Source organism: Rhinolophus sinicus, chromosome 18 (assembly GCF_057876585.1).
Source record: "Rhinolophus sinicus isolate RSI-liver-muscle chromosome 18, RSI-T2T, whole genome shotgun sequence".
Lineage (NCBI taxonomy): Eukaryota > Metazoa > Chordata > Mammalia > Chiroptera > Rhinolophidae > Rhinolophus > Rhinolophus sinicus.
The window spans coordinates 38603205-38621918 of record NC_142518.1 but is presented as its reverse complement, the minus strand read 5'-3'; the positions used below and the strand labels follow the sequence as shown (position 1 = coordinate 38621918).

Genomic DNA, 18714 nt, shown 5'->3' with positions numbered 1-18714 from the left:
CACACCGGCCTCAGGGGAGAAATGACAAGTGAATGGGGAGAAACTTGGTCTTGGCCCTTTTTCATCCCTGTTAAGGTGACACCTATCATTGAAACCTGAGCTCCAGGCTGCTTTTGTTTCACTCTTGAGGGAAAGGTCCAGATTAGGATGCTTGATGTTAAATGTGCTATCCCATGACTTTGCCCACTGCCAAAAGATTTAAGGGATGCTTTTGAAAAGTAACTTTAGTGTTAGGCAAATGATATGAAAGAGCCAGGGTGAGGGCCTCCTGAAATGTGGGTTACCTATTTATTTTTGGCCAGATCTTAGTTGGAGGAGGCCTGGAACTCAAGGCTTGGAGTTTCAAAAAGAGAGATGGTTGGGCCTAACTTCACCTATCATGGGAAAGGTAGTTTTAGCCCAGCGACAGCAAGTAGCCTCAAACTTACTCTCTGGTTTGCATATTTCCTATTTCCCTATACCCATAGCACTCAATGATGCCAAACACCAAGTTGTGTTGTGCCACCATTCATAGGACACACCAATACAGCTCCAGTAGTTGACAGCTGGCATCAGTTCTGATGGGTTGGTGCCCATGCTGTACTAGTTGTGCTATATTTTGAATATTTTTCACCTACAGCCACATCCTACTAGCCTGCTCCTACCTTCCCACAGAGAAGCCAGCTACTGCATGCTTACTAACCAACAATTCCTATCTTTGTCCTTTCTCTTCCCTTCTTTTTCTTTCTTCTCCTCTCAGACTCTAAGCAGAAATGACGCAGTAGATGTTACATTTAGTCTTAAAGGGCTCTACGATGACACCAAAGCTTTCCTGGATGAAAACTTGGTGAGTGGAGGGGGTTGGAACAAGGGAGGGCAAAGTATCCCATCCGAAGATGGTCATGGTCTATGTTTGGTTATAGGACATTGGAAGACCTATAGGTGTATTTTGGCCAAGTGCTTACCTGGAAGTCCCTGCTGTCTCATCCTCACTCAGGGTTGTCATTGATTGTATCACTTCATAGAGTATACTAATCCATAGGGATTATCATATCCTTGACGAAAAGTGTCCCCCTCTTCTTTGGCAAATGTCTCCTGGGTCCATACCAGGCCAATCAAAAGTAGGTTGTTTTCATCATACTAAAATAGCTTCAGTAGAAATGGGTGAGCTCTTTTGTGTCTCCCAAGCATCCACATACCTCTCTCACCATGTGGGAAGACAGTACGGAATAGTGGGAAAAGTTGGGGGACTGTGTTCAAATACCAAATCTGACACTTACTAGCTGTATTAGTTTCCTAAGGCTGCTGAAACAAAGTACTAAACCTTTGGTGATGTAGAACAACAGAAATGTATTGTCTCACGGTTTTGCAGGCCAGAAGCCTAAAATCAAAGTGTCAACAGGGAGATATTCCCTCTGAAACCTACAGGGGAATCCTTCCTTGCCTCTTCCTAGCTTCTGGTGACTTGCTGGCAATCTTGGGTGTTCTTCAGCTTGTAGATGCACCACTCCAATCCTCCAACATCACATGATGTTCTCCCTGTGTCCCTCTGCCTTCAAATGGCCATCTTCTTATAAGGACACCAGTCATACTGGATCAGGGGCCCAACCTACTCCAGTATGACCTCATCTTAAAAACTAATTAAATCAGTAATGACCCTATCTCTAAATAAGATCACATTCTGAGATACTGAGGGTTAGGATTTCAAAATATCATTTTTTTGGGGGGGCGGGCACAATTGAATCCATAACACTAGCTGTGTGAAATAACTTCACCTCTCTGGATCTCAGTTTTTCTATCTACAAAATAGGAATTGTAATCTCTACTTCTCCAGGTTGTTGTGAAGATTAAATAAACTATTGTATATTAAGTGCCTACCTGTGCTTGGCACATAGTAGCAGCTTGATAGATGATAAATTTTATTAGTGTTAGGGAAAATGAACCGAGGCTCAGTTTTTGAGCTACAAAAATAGTTGTGTGTTTCCCTAAAGGCAAAGCCCATAGGCACACTTGGTAAGTGTGGTCTGATGAGTCCATTGATCATCACCGCTGCTCTTTGGGGCCGGCTGTTAAGGCCCTCAGGCAGGTGCTGTTCTTGTCTCTCATCTAACTATGGTTTATTTGAAGAGGGGCTTCTGAGCTGATATTCCAAAAAGTGCATCCACGTCTTCTTTTCCATTTGCAAATCTAATTGGCTCACTGCACAGGCAGCAGAGTGGCTAAGGCAATCAGGTCAGGCTGTCCCAGTACCTGAACCCCAAGCTAGAGTTTTTCAGCCTTAGACAATAGCAACAGAAGTACTTTCTATATATAGGGAGAACTCAATGACCTTACTACTTCGGGCAGCAGGAAATATGGGAACTTGGTCTCTCAGTGCCACTCAGGCTTTCTTGAGGCTCATGGTATGAATATTGGTTCCTGCCAGCCAACAACCCAAATTGAGCACATATCATACTTAACAAAGGGCTTAGTAAGGATCTACACACATATCCGCACATCCAAATGAGACCAAGGGCAGGCAGCAGCTAAGAATGACCAAGTACCTCCAGAAAAGCTATGTCATAGAGGTGGCATGGAGATAAGGCTTATTTCACTTGGATATTGTTATTCCTCCCCTTGAAGGAGGACAGTACAGAGCTCAGTGTTGGCAGAGGAATGTAGACTTATGATGAAGTAAATCCCACCCAATCACTCCCACTTCCCTTATTTGGCAGCCTCACTTATACTATGGCTAATGATGTGTTGGGACAGGAACCAAGAAATAATAAGCAACAAAGTCCTCTGAGCCAGTTTGCACATTTACCTCAGAGAAGGGTCCTGGACAAGGTTTCCACTGGAACCAGAAGGACAGGAGAATAGACCACAAGACTCAGGCCCACCCACCTTCTATTTTTCAGAGCCTGAGTCTCCAGATGCCAAATAAGAAGTCATTAGGAAGCCATTTTATTCCTTTCCGGTTATGATTAATAATCACTTTCCAAGGCCCCAAATTCCTCTTTTTCTTCTGTGCTTTTGGGGTTTGACTACCACACCACTTTTGAGTAATACTAGTAAGTATGCCCCTAAGGACTCCCCTTACCTTGAACTGATGGCCACTTCTACCTGACACCCACTTGCCCCCAACCCACTGCCATGTGCACACAAATGTCCTGTGCATCTGGGCTACTCTGTACTGTCCTGAGTCACTAGCTGTAAAACAAAATCAAGAGATTATTTGTCAGCACTGGCTTGTTTCTCTCTCATATCCCAACCTGACTGGCTATAACCTCCAATGTCATACCCCACACATTCATCTGCCACCCATTTGTGACAGAAGAATCCATTTTGTCTCCCTTGGACTGAACAGAGTTCATCCTGTGGGTGTCACAGGTTACTAAGGAATGCTTAAGCTGTGTTTCCTGAACCTCTGGGACAAACCATCTCGAATTCATTTCTTAATAAGAGTGATTAGATAGGGGCTAAAGCACAGCCTGGGGAGGCAGGCCCTCTTTGCCAGGAAGGGAAATTGAGCCAATCTCTCTCTCTCTCTATCCCTCTCCTTGCTTCACAAAGCAGCCTTTATATCATAGTAACTGTGCAATAAAGATCCCACCCCACACGGCGTCTGGCCATCCCACATATCCTTTCTAGGACTGTGTGGTATAGAGGGTAGGCTATAGAGTTAAACAGATCTGGGTATTTTCTTGCCATGTGATCTTGAGCACTAAACTTCTCTGAGTCTGTTTTCTCACCTATAAAATGAAAACAATAGTACCTTGTAAAGGTACTGAAAAGTTATTGGACGGTAAGGGTGTTGGGGGTTGGGAAAAGTTATTGGAGGGGAAAAGGGTGGAACAGGTGAAGGGATTAAGAAGTACAAATGGTAGCTTTAAAATAGTCATGGGGATGTAAAGTACAGCACAGGGAATATAGTCAATAATAAGGTAATAGCTATGTATAGTGCCAGGTGTGTACTAGACTAGTGGGGGGACCACTTCATAGATTATATAAATGCCTAACCACTATGCTGTAAACCTGAAACTAATATAAAATAATATTGAATGTCAACTGTAACAGAAATAAAGGAAATAAATAATTTTTTAAAAGTTATTAGAAAGATGGAATGAAATCATGTATGCACAGTGCCTGGCATATAGTATGTGCTCAAAAATGGGTACCTATTCTTTAGGGAGGAACTTAGATGTCTCTAGGAATTTGAGGGTCAAGGGTAGGATCCTTGTCCTATACCCTAAGCTGCAGAAGTATAAGTCAGTGTTAATTGACACTGCTCAAAGGGCCTTTCTGCTTGCCAAACTGAGCATGTCCAGCCCCAAGGAAAGCCCTCCCACCTGGTTGTTTCCAAGGTCTCCCCGTTGAGAAAGAAAAGAGCTTCCCATGACCCCAAAGCCAACTGAGACACCAGTTGCCACCCTGTGGTCTCATGGTCACTGGCAGGGACTGGGAGTGGGGGATAACGCAAGAGTCTATGAAGGCAGGCTACTAGGCATTGGACACTCACTCTTTTTCCTGTCTTCACCAGCTGAGAAATGCTGAGGATGAAGCCACACTGCAGACTGCCCTGGATGCCATGAATAAGGAGCTTGAAAAGCTATCCGAGATCGACTGGATGAATTCAGTCCTTGTTCCGGAGGTATGAGATCTGGGGATTGGGAAACAAAAGGGAAGAGGGGTGCTTTCTTGGTGCTTTACCTTCCAGTGTGGGCCAGGACTGATGAAGGACAGGGAGTCCAGGAGTGGCTTTTGGACTGAGCTTTGAATGGAGCCTCCCCTCCCATCTCATCATCATAAGTAGACAGGACAAGACAGAAAGCACATGTGAAAATTAGATGACCGTGGGAAAGTGATCAGGAAGAACAATTCTGTGGCAGGTGATTGGGAAAGAATAAGCAAGACTGTTTGCTTGTTTGTTTGTTTTCTGTGCTGTTCTCCTGGCCACAATCTGCCCTCCCTGCTCAGTGCCTACATCTGGCACATACCATTAGGGCCATGCCAGCTGTTTACAGCCAACCTCTGTTCTATATGGTTGTTTCCCAGGTATTACTGGTGCTTAAATCTTCCAACTATCACCTCTCTCTGCTGCTGCTTACTCCCTCCCCCTCTGAGAGGATAGGAGTTTCTCCAGTGCCTCCCCCCAGCAGATGTGTGGCTTAAAAGCAAATCAAGCATGGCAGGCATGGCTACAACATAGCTGTAGGGATGCTGTCATTTTTGGACAACTCTGAGTACTTTCCTGAGATCGAAAAATAGTCCCATTTAATAAATCAAATGACTCAAAGATGTCCACCTATCACTAGGTAAATTACTACCTTTATAGTCTGACAGGGTTTTTCATTAAATTTCCCCACCATAAAACGGCTCATTTCAAACTGTAGGAGTCCCTGGTTCCCCTACTCATTATACCTGTTTTCTGGCTCCATACCCCAGTTATATGCACATGAGCAATCCACACAGGCATGTTTGGACTAGCGTAGCAATCTGGCTACCGTTTAAGAGAAAAAGTCATATACAACTTCAGGTATTAAATGATTTAATAACTTTTTTATATGACTTCACTGATGACTTTGCTGCTCTTGATCAGTAGCCCTCTGGGGACAGAAAACATGCTGGTATGCAGAAAAGGAAGCAAACTCTTGTAGCACCCTGTTTCTACTATTACTCAGTTCAGCTGTATCTCACCAAGTGCCTGAACTAGGCAAGTGGGCTGGATATTAAGAAGAATGAGAAAAGTCATGCATGGCCTGATGTCTCGGTATGTGAGTCTGGCTGGCCCGGGGCATAATCTCTTTTCTGGGCTTCAGTATTCCCATAAAGACGAAGAAGTGAAGCTCTAAAGGAGGGCAAAGTGGACTGAAAGCAAACCAGCAAGATGTTGCTCATTCATGTGACACTAATTTTACTCACCTTAAGGCCACAGAAGATTCAGATCCACTTTGATGGAGAAAAGCAGGGTGACTCAATTATTCATTGGGCTTCGGCTGAGGAGCAAGGTCCTGTGCCCTTCCATTAGGTTTGTTCTGAAAGGCAGCTGTGAAGGCTCTTGTATATAACCTAAAGGAGAGGGTACGTGGGAGTCAGAGCAAGAAGAGGAGGACAGGTTTATATTCTTCTTCCAATGGAGGGGATCAGAGGTATACAAAATCTTGAAGAGAAGAAAATCCCAAAGTTTCTTGGAATGTGTTTGGCTGGACTTTCTAGCAATAAAATTAACCTTGGTATAATATTTGACTGAGACCAGTAGTAAAACAAGCACACTTAGCAGGAGCGAGAGGACTGAGAGGCTGAGCTGGAATTAAAGAGCCTGCATGATCTGTAGAGCAGAGACCCCACATTGATAATTAAGAGCTATGTGTAGAGAACACTTTTTGTATTCCATACAGGGAAGCAGGTGGCCTAGTTCTTCCCTATAGGAAGGTATTTGGGCAAGGGAATGAGTTGGGGCTCACCAAACCATGTCTAAAGGAAGGGGTGGTTTTTCTAATTCATGCAGAGATGCCACATGAGCTAGCAGTGGCCTTAGCAATCTCATCCTACCAATCCCTAGTTGCATGACCTCAGGTGACATATTTTACCTCTCCGAGCCTCTCCTTCCTTATTTATATGATAGCCACCTTGGAAGATTGTTGGGGGCTCCTATGACAGCATTTAAGGCATCTAGCCAGGCACCTGACACAGAGTAGGATCTTGGTTAAAAAAAAAAATGGTGCCTTCCTAGGGCATGAGACTAGTGGGTAGGAATGCCACCCACACCTGGATAGATAGCAGATCCAGCTGCTTTCTGAAGCAATCTTTGTTCATTGTCTTGCTAGGCCTCCAGGAACTTTTTCTGAATGTTAGGCAACTAACATTTTGACCTTCCTCTTGCTATGGTTACCCAGGACAAATCTTCAGACACTGACAATAGAAGCCTCAGATTGAAAATTAAATTCCCCAAATTGAGGAAGAAGAAGCTAGAAGAGGAAGACAAGCCTAAATCAGGCCAAGGAGTCCAGGGTTTTATTGGTAAGTCTCCCCGACAGGCTTGGGGGTTCCCCGGCAGCCCTGGTACCTCCCAAGGACCTAAAGCTCCATTTAGAAATGTTTATAGGTATGGATGGTGGTGATGGAGGAGGAGGCTGGCTGGGAGCCAACTTTAGGTAATGCTAAGCAGTCTCTTGGACAAGATGTGAGTTAGAAAGTGGCAGGGGGAGAACCTGAGAAGGAACCTTGCTGTGTGGTCTCTGTGATATAGAGAACTGAAGAGAAAAATGATGACAAGCAGTTACTTTTCTGCTTGACCCATTCCTGTTCCTGGTTGAAAGTATGGCAAAATAGTCATACTTAGATCTGTCTCCTAGTCAAATACAAGAGTTTGGTCCTTGCTCCAGAAAGCAGTATTCTTTGAGATGGGTTGGCAGTGTCACTGATAGGCACCTGCAGGGTCAGGAACAGGTTCCATGACCTATCTAAACATATTTATTCCCTATGTTACAGTAAGGCCCAGGCAATACAAAATTTCTATGTTGCATTATTCGAATTTTAGTTCTATCTCTTTTTCACAATTGGATTTAATGCATTATTGATGTCAGTGGGGCTCAAAAGAAGGTTCTCTTAGAGATGTCAGTTATGCCAATTCTGATGTCAATGGTCTCTCCTAAATTTAGGGTCTAGACAACCTGGAAGCTTGAGAGAGATAGCAACAGTGGACATGGGGGGAAAGGGATGGAGGGTGGCAGTTTGTTTTATTTTTGAGGAAGTGAGAGTTTGCACAAATGTCAAGGGAGAATCCCCTTGACCAAGCTGTGTTTTCTCAAGTCTGGTCCAGCGGGTTTGATTCCTTGAGAATCTGCCAGTTGGGAGGCCATGGTGTATGAGAGTCTTTCTGAAGCTTTTGAAGGGGTCAATAGCTGTTCCATGGGTTATCAGATTCTGAGAACTCATCCCATTTTTGTTTGGAGGGTTCAGAGATGGTTGGAACAATAGAAATAAACCAGTCTGTCTCCTAACAGCCTTTGTTTGCTCTCTTTAGGGTCCATACATTTGGGCATTTGGCAATGTGCTAACCTCATTATTTCTATACTTGTTTTTTCTCTGAAGGAAATTTGTGGCATCGCAGAAACCGTGTGGATGAAGCAAAAGATGATGATTCTACAACATCATCAATATCTCAATTATAGCCCTTGAAAGCTGGAAGTACAGTTCACAATGTTTAGCATTCTACTAAAAAACTCTCAAAACCTTAATACAGGCTAGACTAAATAATTTCAGAACAAACATGAGCACCACCAAGAAAGATCCCCTAATTCTTTACACTAATACATTTTTCCTGGACTCAATCAGGTCTCCTTAGAGGTCTATGTCATCTCATTGGCCAAAGATTCTTGTTTCGAGTTGTCTTGTTCAGTTCTCCTTCTCTTTGTGCACCTTGGGCAACTACAGTATTTAATTGGGATAAGCAATTTTTGAATGGCCTGGTATCTACAAAGGATTCAGTGGTTTTCTCTGACTAGCAGAGAAACTGTTGATGCTAGGGAATGAATGAAAGAAAGAAATACTCTCAGGGAGATGAGGAGAGAGGTCAGGATAACCAGGCTCGGTTGTGTTTCTCCCCCAATCCCTGCCAGGTGCAACTTCAGGAGGTCTCTTCTAGTTGGCTCATTACCATGAGAACGAGGTCCTGGGGGGTTGTCCACTTGCCTGTTACAGTGATCATATGAAATCTTTCTTTGTAGATGTGATGACTGCTCTTTCTGCAGATTTTTGTTTTTCCATGTGTGCACGTATGTTTTTGCACATGTCCAGGTGGTGCTCTGGTGGCTGGGTGAGCCCATTGGTTTGAACTCACCCCTATGGCAACCATACAGGCTACCCTCCTACTGCCTTGATCCTAGCCTTCCTGCTTCCATGGAGTGTTTGCCTGCATTTTTGCTGGATTTTTTATCTAAATGTTTTGCCGCTGTGCTGCAGTATAGATTGTGTATAGAGACATAAAGATGTATATATTCTATATATATTATATATATATATATATTTTTAAGAGCTGAAAATACAACTCGACCTCTAAGTGACCCTATAATTTATTGTGCTAACCAAGGAATCCCTCCTCACTCTGATCCCATCCCCAACCCCCATTACCCTACACACACATATATGCCTCTACCAACTGCCCTAGTTCTTGGTGGAACTTCTAATCTTTTGGTGCATTTTTAGCGTCTTTGAAGTGGCTGGGATCTACCTATAGCCTAGCTGATTCTGACGCCCCCTTAAAATTCTGAGCCAGGCCACGGAAAGGGGAACAAAAACACCAGTGCCCTAGAGAAGGGGACCAAGCTAGCATGCTGCCTTTTTTGTTCTATTTGTCCTGGATTCTACATCAGCAGCTGCCCTGACCTGTGCTTTCCTCTTCTCCACTAAAAAGAGTATATGGAGCAAACAGGCCTTGAGCTGTGACTTAGATGCCTAAGCTAGGGACTGCCTGACAATCAAGTAACAGCGTTGGCCCTTCCCCACAAGCTCCATCTTGGCCTGCATTTTCTGGACAGGCTGTTGGGTCTGTCCTGAAATCATTTTTGAATTTCCCATCTTACTCTTTCCCTTGAGTACGGAGGGGCATTCAGAGTAACCAGAAAGAACATGGGCCTGGGAAAATGGAGGCTAAAAGCCTCTGCTTCTCCCATGGTTCTTCCAAATTTCTCATGAAAACAAATTAGGCCAAAATTGCCCTCAATCCCAATGAGCATTTTTTTCAACGCCCACTCCCAGTCAGGCAAATCTGTTCAAACTCCAGTGTCCAGAGAGGTTCTCTCTGGTCTGCCTTGTATCCCCACCCCACCCTCAGCTCGTATTTTAGGTAAGTGTCCCTTCCCACTTGTCAAAAGAAAGCCAGATAACTGGCCTCTCCTCACTTCTCAAACAGCGTGCTCAGTTACCTGACTCAGTCCAACAGCTAGTTCATTGAGGTGCACAATCCAGATTCCACGCACTGGTTCTCAACTCTGGAACTCCACCAGCCTTGCCCACTTAAACCAGCCACCTGTGTTCCACCTCTGCAGGGGTGAGGAGAAAAAGACTACCAAGGGGATTGTCCCCAAATGTCTGATTTCTGTGCCCAACAAACTAAAAAGTTCTAGCTCTACAACTTCAGAAGAACGTTAATGGAAAAAGACAAACATTTAAAACTTATTTAAGCATCAGCATATGTGAACTTACTGTACATATTTGAGTGGGGAAAGTGCTGTTGCTGTGTCTTTGTCTTTCTTGGTATCACTCTTTCTTCCCAGGCGGAGGTATTAGATCAAATCAGCAAGGTCCCCCTTGCAGCCTGACTTGGCTCCTCTGTGGCTGCACACATTAACACCTGCACACACATCACTCACAGAGTTGGGAACCAAGTTGCATTTTTCTCAGAAGAGCCTTTTCCAAAATGGAAAATTTCCAAATGAGCAAATTTAAGGAAACAAAAGGAAGTCCTGGGAGAGGGTAGCCTTATCTTGGCAGTGCCTAAGCAGGGCTGGGTCTTGTAATTATTTTTATCACTGATGATAGTAAACTGTGCTTACATCTTTTGTGCTTATTTTGCTGACTTACTATACGTCTTTGTACACTGTAATGCTACTGTTGCTCTGTTGTGCCATCTGGATTCCCTTTCACCCATCCTGTCCTCCCACTCTGACCCAGAATGATATTGAACAAAACCACAAGAATTTGGGGATGGAGTCAACTCTTGGAGCAGAACCGACAGGTGATGGGGCCCAGGAGCAGGTGTAGCTTGCTAAGTCACTTGATTACCTCCTAAATGGCTTAGTTACCAGTTGCTTCCCCAAAAGGAAGACAGCTTGCTGAGCACCTGTTCTTGCATGCACTGGCTTGAAAACAAAGCAAGAAGTGGTGATTTCTTTCTCAAGGGAGTTGGCTTATTTAGCCTCTGGATGCATAAGCTCCTTTCAGGACTTCATTATTTACTACTTGCAATAATACAACTGCTCGGGTGGTGGGAGCAGACACCAAATATCCATCTCAATTATGTTCCGATGCCATTAAGAGCCAAAGTTCTAGGGTTTGGTTGCATCTTTGGTAGCACTTCCTGAGGGATTGATTGAGTGGGCAATTCCTGGCCAGAACAGTGGGGAAGCAGAACACCAAGAGACTTGGATTGCCACCAATTGCTTCTGGTGTCAATACGACAGGTCAGCAGCTATGAGTCCTTTCTCCAAAAAGGATCTTGCTGTGTCCAAGGGCGGGGGAAGAATAAAGAAGAGAAATTCAACTGAATATTAGGTTAAAGGTTGATCAGAAGAAACAGTCGGGGTCAACATAATCTTCCCTCAGGAAACAAGTAGAATAATTTTAGTTTCATCAGAGATGGAAACTAACACCAAAGCAACCAAACCCATTAGCATCATTCCATCCTGTAAAGGACTTTGGTTGGCCATATTGTTTGTAGAACTGCATTTGTCTATTTGTCTGCTAAACTGTAATCCATGTTGTTTTCTGTACTATGTGTTTTTTTCCCTCAGAGTCCTCTGCAAATAAGCAGCAGGGCCAGGGGCTGGTTGGGGGAGGAAGCTGGGGTAGTTATGGGGTAACAGAATAAATTAGAAACAAAAGGTCCGCAAAGGGTGCCTATTCCTCCTCCCCACCCCCAAATGGAACGCCAGTCCTCAAAGTTAATAAAGTTTTGCTTCTTAAAATATTTTAATAAATGGATAAACATAATCCACACCAGTGTCTCATTTACTTCAGCATGGGGGGAGTTGAATGATGGTGGAAATGCGGGATGGGCTTGGGAGGACGGCATAGCGCGAAAATGGCTGCCACAAAAAGTTCTAAAATCTAGCTGCAATTTGGGACAATCCTATGGATAAATGCCTTCTACTTTCATAGTTCTAGAAGCCAATTCTCTGTAGGATCCAGATTTCAATGAAATGAATTAGTTACTGGGGAGGTGAAGTGAGGTAGAGGAATATAGCCCAGACTGCTAAATAGATACATAAGTGCAAAAAGCACCTTGAAAAACTTTTGACAACACAATCTGCCCACCTAACATACATGAGATACTCCTCACCCCTCCAGAAGGGTTTGAGGTGGGAAGGAAAGTTCTGTTCAGATGCAAAATTGGTGAGGCCTGGGATTGAAGGTGGATCTATTTCTGGCCCACTAACAGTGACCCTGGGGGAGCCATTTATTAGTCACATTTAATAGGTAGGGACCTGAGCCTGTACTAGACCAGGATTCCATAAATGCTCAGATCTTCTAAATCCTTGACTTTCCAATACTAAAACTTGTCTCTTACTTAGGGAGAAAAACAGTTGTGACCTTCAGGACCACATTTCAGTCTATCCTCATAAAAACTAGTCTTAGGCTTTATGAGGGAAACAGCCCTGTTGCAGAGAAGCTACCACCAGGGTGGGCTCTGTAATTCATGTTAAGTTTAGAATACATCCTGTAGGCCAGGAAAGTACCATCAGAATTGAAGTCTGGTTTTTAAATTACAATAGAATAAAATTGCCCTTTTTTGGTGTAAAATTCAGTGAATTTTAACACATGTAGATGTTCGAGTAACCACCACCACTACCATGACATAGAAATTTTTACGGTTCCATAAATCGCCTTCGTATCATTCCTTCAGAGCCACACTTAACCCCAGCGCTAACACTGACCTATTGTCCATCACAATAGTTTTTTTCTTCCTTTCAAGTATGTTAAAGAATATGCAACCTTTTGAGACAAGCTTCTTTAACTCAGCCTTCCAGATTCAAGTTGTCATGTGAATCAATAATGTTCCTTTTTTTTGCTGAATGGCATTCTATCGTGTGGATGTGCCAGTTTGTGTATCCATTCACCCACTGAAGGAACCTTTGGTTGTTTCCAGTTTTTGGCAATTATGAAGAGAACTGCTATAAACATTCATATACAGGTTACTGTATTCACTTCTCTAGGATAAATGCTGGGTTACATGGGAAACACGTTTAACTTGGTAAGAAACTTCCAAACTGTTTTCCAAAGTGGCTGTACTATTTTTGCATCCAAACCAGCAATATATGAGAGTTCCACTTGCTCCACATCTTCACCAGCTCTGGGAATTCATTTTTATTTTAGCCATTCTAATAGGTGCTTAATGGCATCTTATCATGACATTTTCCCTAAGAGCTAATGATGTTCAACATCTTTTTATGTGCTTATTTATCATACTTAAGTCCTCTTTGGAGAAGAGTCTGTTCAAATTCATTTCCCTTTTCGTAATTGTTTTTCATTGACTTATTGTTGGGTTTTCAGAATTCTTTATATATCCTGGATCAAAGTTCTTTGCCAGATACATAATTTACAAATATCTTCTGCTGGTCTGTAGTTTATCTTTTCATTCTTTCAACATATCTTCCAGAAGAAAAGTTTTATATTTTTATAAAGAACAATTCTTAATTTTTCATCTATGGATTGTGCTTTTTGTGTCATATCTAAGAATTCTTCCTCTAACTCAGTTGATTCCAACCACAGGTGACTATCTGGACACATTTTTGGTTGTTACAGCTGGGTGGGGGGTAGGGGGTGCTACTGGTATCTAATGGGTAAAGGCCAGGGATACTGCTAAATATCCTACAATGTAAAGTTCCCACAACAAAGAATTATCTGGCCAAAATGTCAATAGTGTTGCTTGCTGCTCAGGAACCCTGATTTAACCCCAGGTCACAAAGATTTTCTCTTATGTTGATATCCAAAAGTTTTATAGTCTGTTTTAATTTTACATCTATGATTCATTTTGAATTTTTGTATAACAAATGAGGTTTAGATGAAGGATCATTTTTTGGCATACAGATATCCAATTGTCCCAACACCACGTATTCAAAAGACTGCTTTTATCACTGACTTGCTTTTGCACCTTTCTCCAAAATCAGTCATAATTGTGTGGGTCTATTTCTGGACTCTATTCCGTTACATTGTTCTATGTCTTTCTCTTCCCCAATACCACACCATATTCATTACTGTAACTTTATAGTAAGTCTTCAAATTGGGTGGTGTGAGTCCTCCAACTTTATTCTTTTTCAGAATGGTCTTAGCTATTTTAGCTCATTTGCCCATGTAAATTCCAGAATCAGTTTGTCTGTATCTACCAAAAAAAAAAAAAAAAAAATCCTGCTAGAATTTTGACAAGTATTGAGTTAAATATACAGATCAATTTGAGAAGTGACATTTTTACTCAGTTGACATTTCTACTTCATGAACACCATGTATTTCAAATTTATATGATTTATTTCATCAGCATTTTGTAGTTTCCACTACACAGATTTCGTGAATGTTTTATTAGATTTCATTTTGGGGAGCTATTATGAACGGTATTTTAAAGTTTGAATATCTTTGTGCATTGCCAGGATATAATGTGATTGATTTTTTTGTGTGTTGATCTTGTGTTCTGTGACCTTGCTAAACAAACATACTGGTTCTAGGAGTTTTGTTGTAGGTTCTTTGAGATTTTCTGTACATATAATCATGCCACCTGCAAAAATCATTTTTAAGTCAATTTTATTTCTTCCTTTGCAATCTGTATTTTTATTTCTCTTTCTTATCTCATTGTACCGGATACGACTTCTAGTATAATGTTAATAGGACTGATGAAGAATAGACATCCTTGCCTTTTTCCTAATCTTAAGGGAAAGTGTTCAGTCTTTCACCATTAAATATGATATTACATGTAGATTTTTGGAGACAAAAATTTTATCAGGTTGAGGAAGTTTCCATATATTATTTGTTTGTTGATCATTTTTATCATGGATGAATGTTGAATTCTGTCAGATGCTTTTTCTACATCAGTTGACAAGTGATTTTTCTTCTTTAAACTGTGAATATGGTTGATACAGTGGACATTTAGAATATGAGGTGACAGTTAAGTTTGCAAACTTGTTGCAACGATGTTGCTAACTTTTTTGATATCAGAAGTATTCATTATGAATTTGTACCAACGGGACAGTAAACCAAGTTTACTATTTGAAATGCTGAAAAGGCTGTGTGAAAAAGTTAGACGACCTGAAATTTTCGCCAACAATTCATGGCTCTTGCATCACAACAATGCACTAGGTCACACGGCACTGTCTGTGAGGGAGTTTTTAGCCAATAAACAAATAACTGTATTGGAACACCCTCCCTATTCACCTGATCTGGCCCCCAATGACTTCTTTCTTTACCCAAAGATAAAGGAAATATTGAAAGGAAGACATTTTGATGACATTTAGGGCATCGAGGGTACCATGAGGACAGCTCTGATGGCCATTCCAGAAAAAGAGTTCCAAAATTGCTCTGAAGGGTGGACTAGGCACTGGTGTCGGTGCATAGCTTCCCAAGGGGAGTACTTCGAAGGTGACCATAGTGATATTCAGCAATGAGGTATGTAGCACTTTTTCTAGGATGAGTTCACAAACTTCATTGTCTGACCTTCATATGACATTATAAAACTGGTTGCTTAATGTGTATGGAAAGCATTTATAGTTTTGCTTTAGTGGTCAATCTGATTTTCAGGCCACCAGTCTTCATTCCATGGGCTGATGGTCCAATGTCAGTTCAGTTTTCAAAGCCTTTGTAATGTTATTCAGATCTGTCTGGAGTATGTGTGTGTATGTCACTAAGTGGTTAGCCTGCAATCAGATGTGCTGTGTAATGTCTAGGACCTCTAGACATTGACTCTTTCAAAGTACTACACCTTGTCTCTTTCAGAGTTTCCTGATGGTTATTGCCAAAGGTGTCTTGCAATCATACTAAGAAACATAAGGGCCGGTCCAGCCACAACACTAGTAATCAGCAGGCTGAGACAAGCACAAAACACGATTAGAAGATTTAATATGGTTAAGATGTCAATACTCCCCAAATTGACCTACAAATTCAATGCAATCTCTAACAAAATCCAGCTTTCTATTTTTTCAGAAATTGACAAACTGATGCTAAAAATCATATAGAAATGTGAGGGACCCAGAATATTCAAACCATCTTGAAAAGGAGGAAAAAAGTTGGAGAACTTACATTTCCTGATTTCAAACCTGACTACAAACCTACAGTAATCAAAGTGGTGTGTTACTAGCATAAGGATACACATATAGGTAAATGGAATAAAACTGAGAGTACAGAAATGAGCTATCACATTTACACTCAATTAATTTTCAAGAAGGGCACCAAGATTTTTTCAACAAATGGTGCTGGGGCAGCAGGGTATCTACATGTACCACATATAAAAATGAATTCAAAATAGATTTAAGGCATACATGTAAGAGCTAAAACTATAAAAATACCAGAATACTTTTATGCTTCAAATAACACTTAATAAGAAAGTGAAAAGACACTCCATAGAATCAAAGAAAATATTTGCAATCATATATGATCCAGAATATATAAAGAACTCTTACCACTCAGCAATAAAGAAACAAATGACCCAATTAAAAATTGGCAGAGTTTGAATAGACATTTCTCCAAAGAGGATACACAAATGGCAAATAAACATGTGGAAAACAACAACAACGCTCAACATTATTAACCATCAGGGAAATGCAAATCAAAATCACAATAAGATACCACTTCACACTCATGTGGATGGCTATAATTAAATGATAAATAATAACAAATGTTAGAGGAGATGTGGAGAAATTGGAACCCTCATATGTAGCTGGTGGGAATGTAAAATAGTGCATGATCCAGCAATTCCACTCATAAGTATATACACAAATGAAACATGTACACACAAAACTTGTATGCGAGTGTTCATAGCAATATTATTAATAATGGCCAAAAAGTAGAAACAGTCCAAATTTCCATCAACTGATGACTGAATAAACAAAATGTGGCATAGCCATCCAATGGAATATTATTCAGCAATAAAAGAAAATGAAGTCCGACACGTGCTATAACACGGAAAAAGCTGGAAAACATTATGCTAAGCCAAAGAAACCAAACACAAAAGGCCACACACTTAATGATTCCATTTCTATAAAATGTCTAGGACAAAGCTATAGAGACAGAAAGTAAATTAGTGTTTGCTTTGGGCTGAGGGGTGGGGGATAGGGTGGAATGGGGATTGACTGCTAACGGGTATGGGGTTTCTTTTGGGGGTGATAAAGATGTTTCAAAATTAGATTGTGGCAATAGATATATAACTGGCTACACTAAAAACGATTGAATTGTACACTTTAAATGGATAAATTGTATGATATGTGAGTTATATCCCACTAAAACTGTTAAAATATATAAGGTTACAAAGAAAATCAGTGATATTGAACTAGAGTCATCAAAATATAAAAACAAATTCTTGATAATGGAATAAATGTGCTTCTTTAACAAGGCATTAAATAATAAGATACAGGCCTAATAGCTCTCTTGATTTTGAAGCAGTGATCAATGTAAAATAAATCTGAGACATATGCAACGACAACAAAAATGATTTATGGTCCCATTAGCACCTCTAAAGAACAACAGAATTGGAATAAAGGGGGGAAATAATTTAATCTGATGAAGCTCCAGAATCAAAAAAGCAGGTACCAGACACTTTTTAATGAGGCTGGAGATTTGCGAGATGGATTCCAGCCCAGTGCTTTTAGCAGATTTATGTAATGTTGGCTGTGCCCGCTCAGTCATGACCAAGCAGCTTGAACCTCTCTGGCTGTCCCTTTTAGTCATCTTGCAAAGCAGTGGAATGTGGCAGGAAGAAACTTAATGATATCTGGTCACCAAGACAAAGCCAAGTTGGGAGGGAAAATGGGATATTGACAGAAAGGGTAAGAAAGCACTAAGACATCTAAGTAGAGACATGGCATGCTCTCCCTCCTATCCCAAACCCATCAGAAAAGGTGATATGACCAAACTAGCATGGGGAGTCTGGGCCAAGAATCGGGGAGGTATTTTCCCCGTAACATCTCCATTGACTGCCCCCTCCACCAGATATCTACCCCGAAGACTGATATTCAAAACACTTGGCAAGTGGGAACAAATGGCCACAGACCAATCAGAACAGTTGCCAGCCACAGTACCAGAACAGAGCCCCAGAGGCATACTGCTATGACAGACATTACTTGCTTCAGTGGTTAGATTATGGGGAGGACCCAGAGGTCCTAAAGGCAAGATTAAGGCAGTGGCTCCTCATCAACTAGCAAAGGATGTTCAACTCTTGTGGGAACAACGGAGACAGCTGTCCCAGACACATCACCCCAGAGACTATATATATGTAAAATCTCCTTAAGGCTTTATGCATGAAAGATTGAGCAAATGGTTGATACTTGCATTCATGGCACACCACACTGATTTTACAGGTGGAAATTTCTCCTCTTGACAGAAGATAAAGACTAAAAGTGATTTCAGCACGCCACTCCAAGCAGTTTTTTCAAATTTAGACTCCAGAAAGCTGCCTAACTATGAAACTAGTGCTACATTTGGGTGAAAATTGTGATCTCCATCTTTTCGTCATCTAGGAAGAAATAAAGACAGCAAACCTGAGACAGGGACCAAAGGGTACTGGTTCAAATCTGAACCCTGAGGCCTGCCTGTCAGGTAGAGGTTGCTCTCCCTGAACTGGACATCCCCCAAACCGCGCGCCCTCCCAAGAAACCTCTTTCTACAGACACATCCATCAATTCATACGTAGCTCAATTCCTCTTCCGGTGAAGAGAAAGCTTCCAAACTGAAAAGGGAACCAGATAAGCTACACCCTGAGGCAGTATTTAGCAGGCAGGGGGAAAAAAATCCTTGGGCTGTGCATGGGGTTCCTGAGCAGTAAGAGGGGAGGTGAGCCAC

At 41.6% G+C, this 18714-nt stretch overlaps 1 protein-coding gene across 1 annotated transcript in view; it reads left to right on the top strand.

Annotated features, from left to right (window-relative positions):
* Positions 1-11661, top strand: part of DGKK (diacylglycerol kinase kappa) — a 137800-nt gene extending 126139 nt beyond the window's left edge. The window contains exons 25-28 of the mRNA XM_019718795.3: positions 740-826; positions 4499-4609; positions 6855-6978; positions 8053-11661. Of these exons, the coding sequence (XP_019574354.2) occupies positions 740-826; positions 4499-4609; positions 6855-6978; positions 8053-8132 (402 nt within the window). The 3' untranslated portion in view covers positions 8133-11661. The remainder of the gene's footprint in view (positions 1-739; positions 827-4498; positions 4610-6854; positions 6979-8052) is intronic.
* Positions 11662-18714: the final 7053 nt, after the last annotated feature.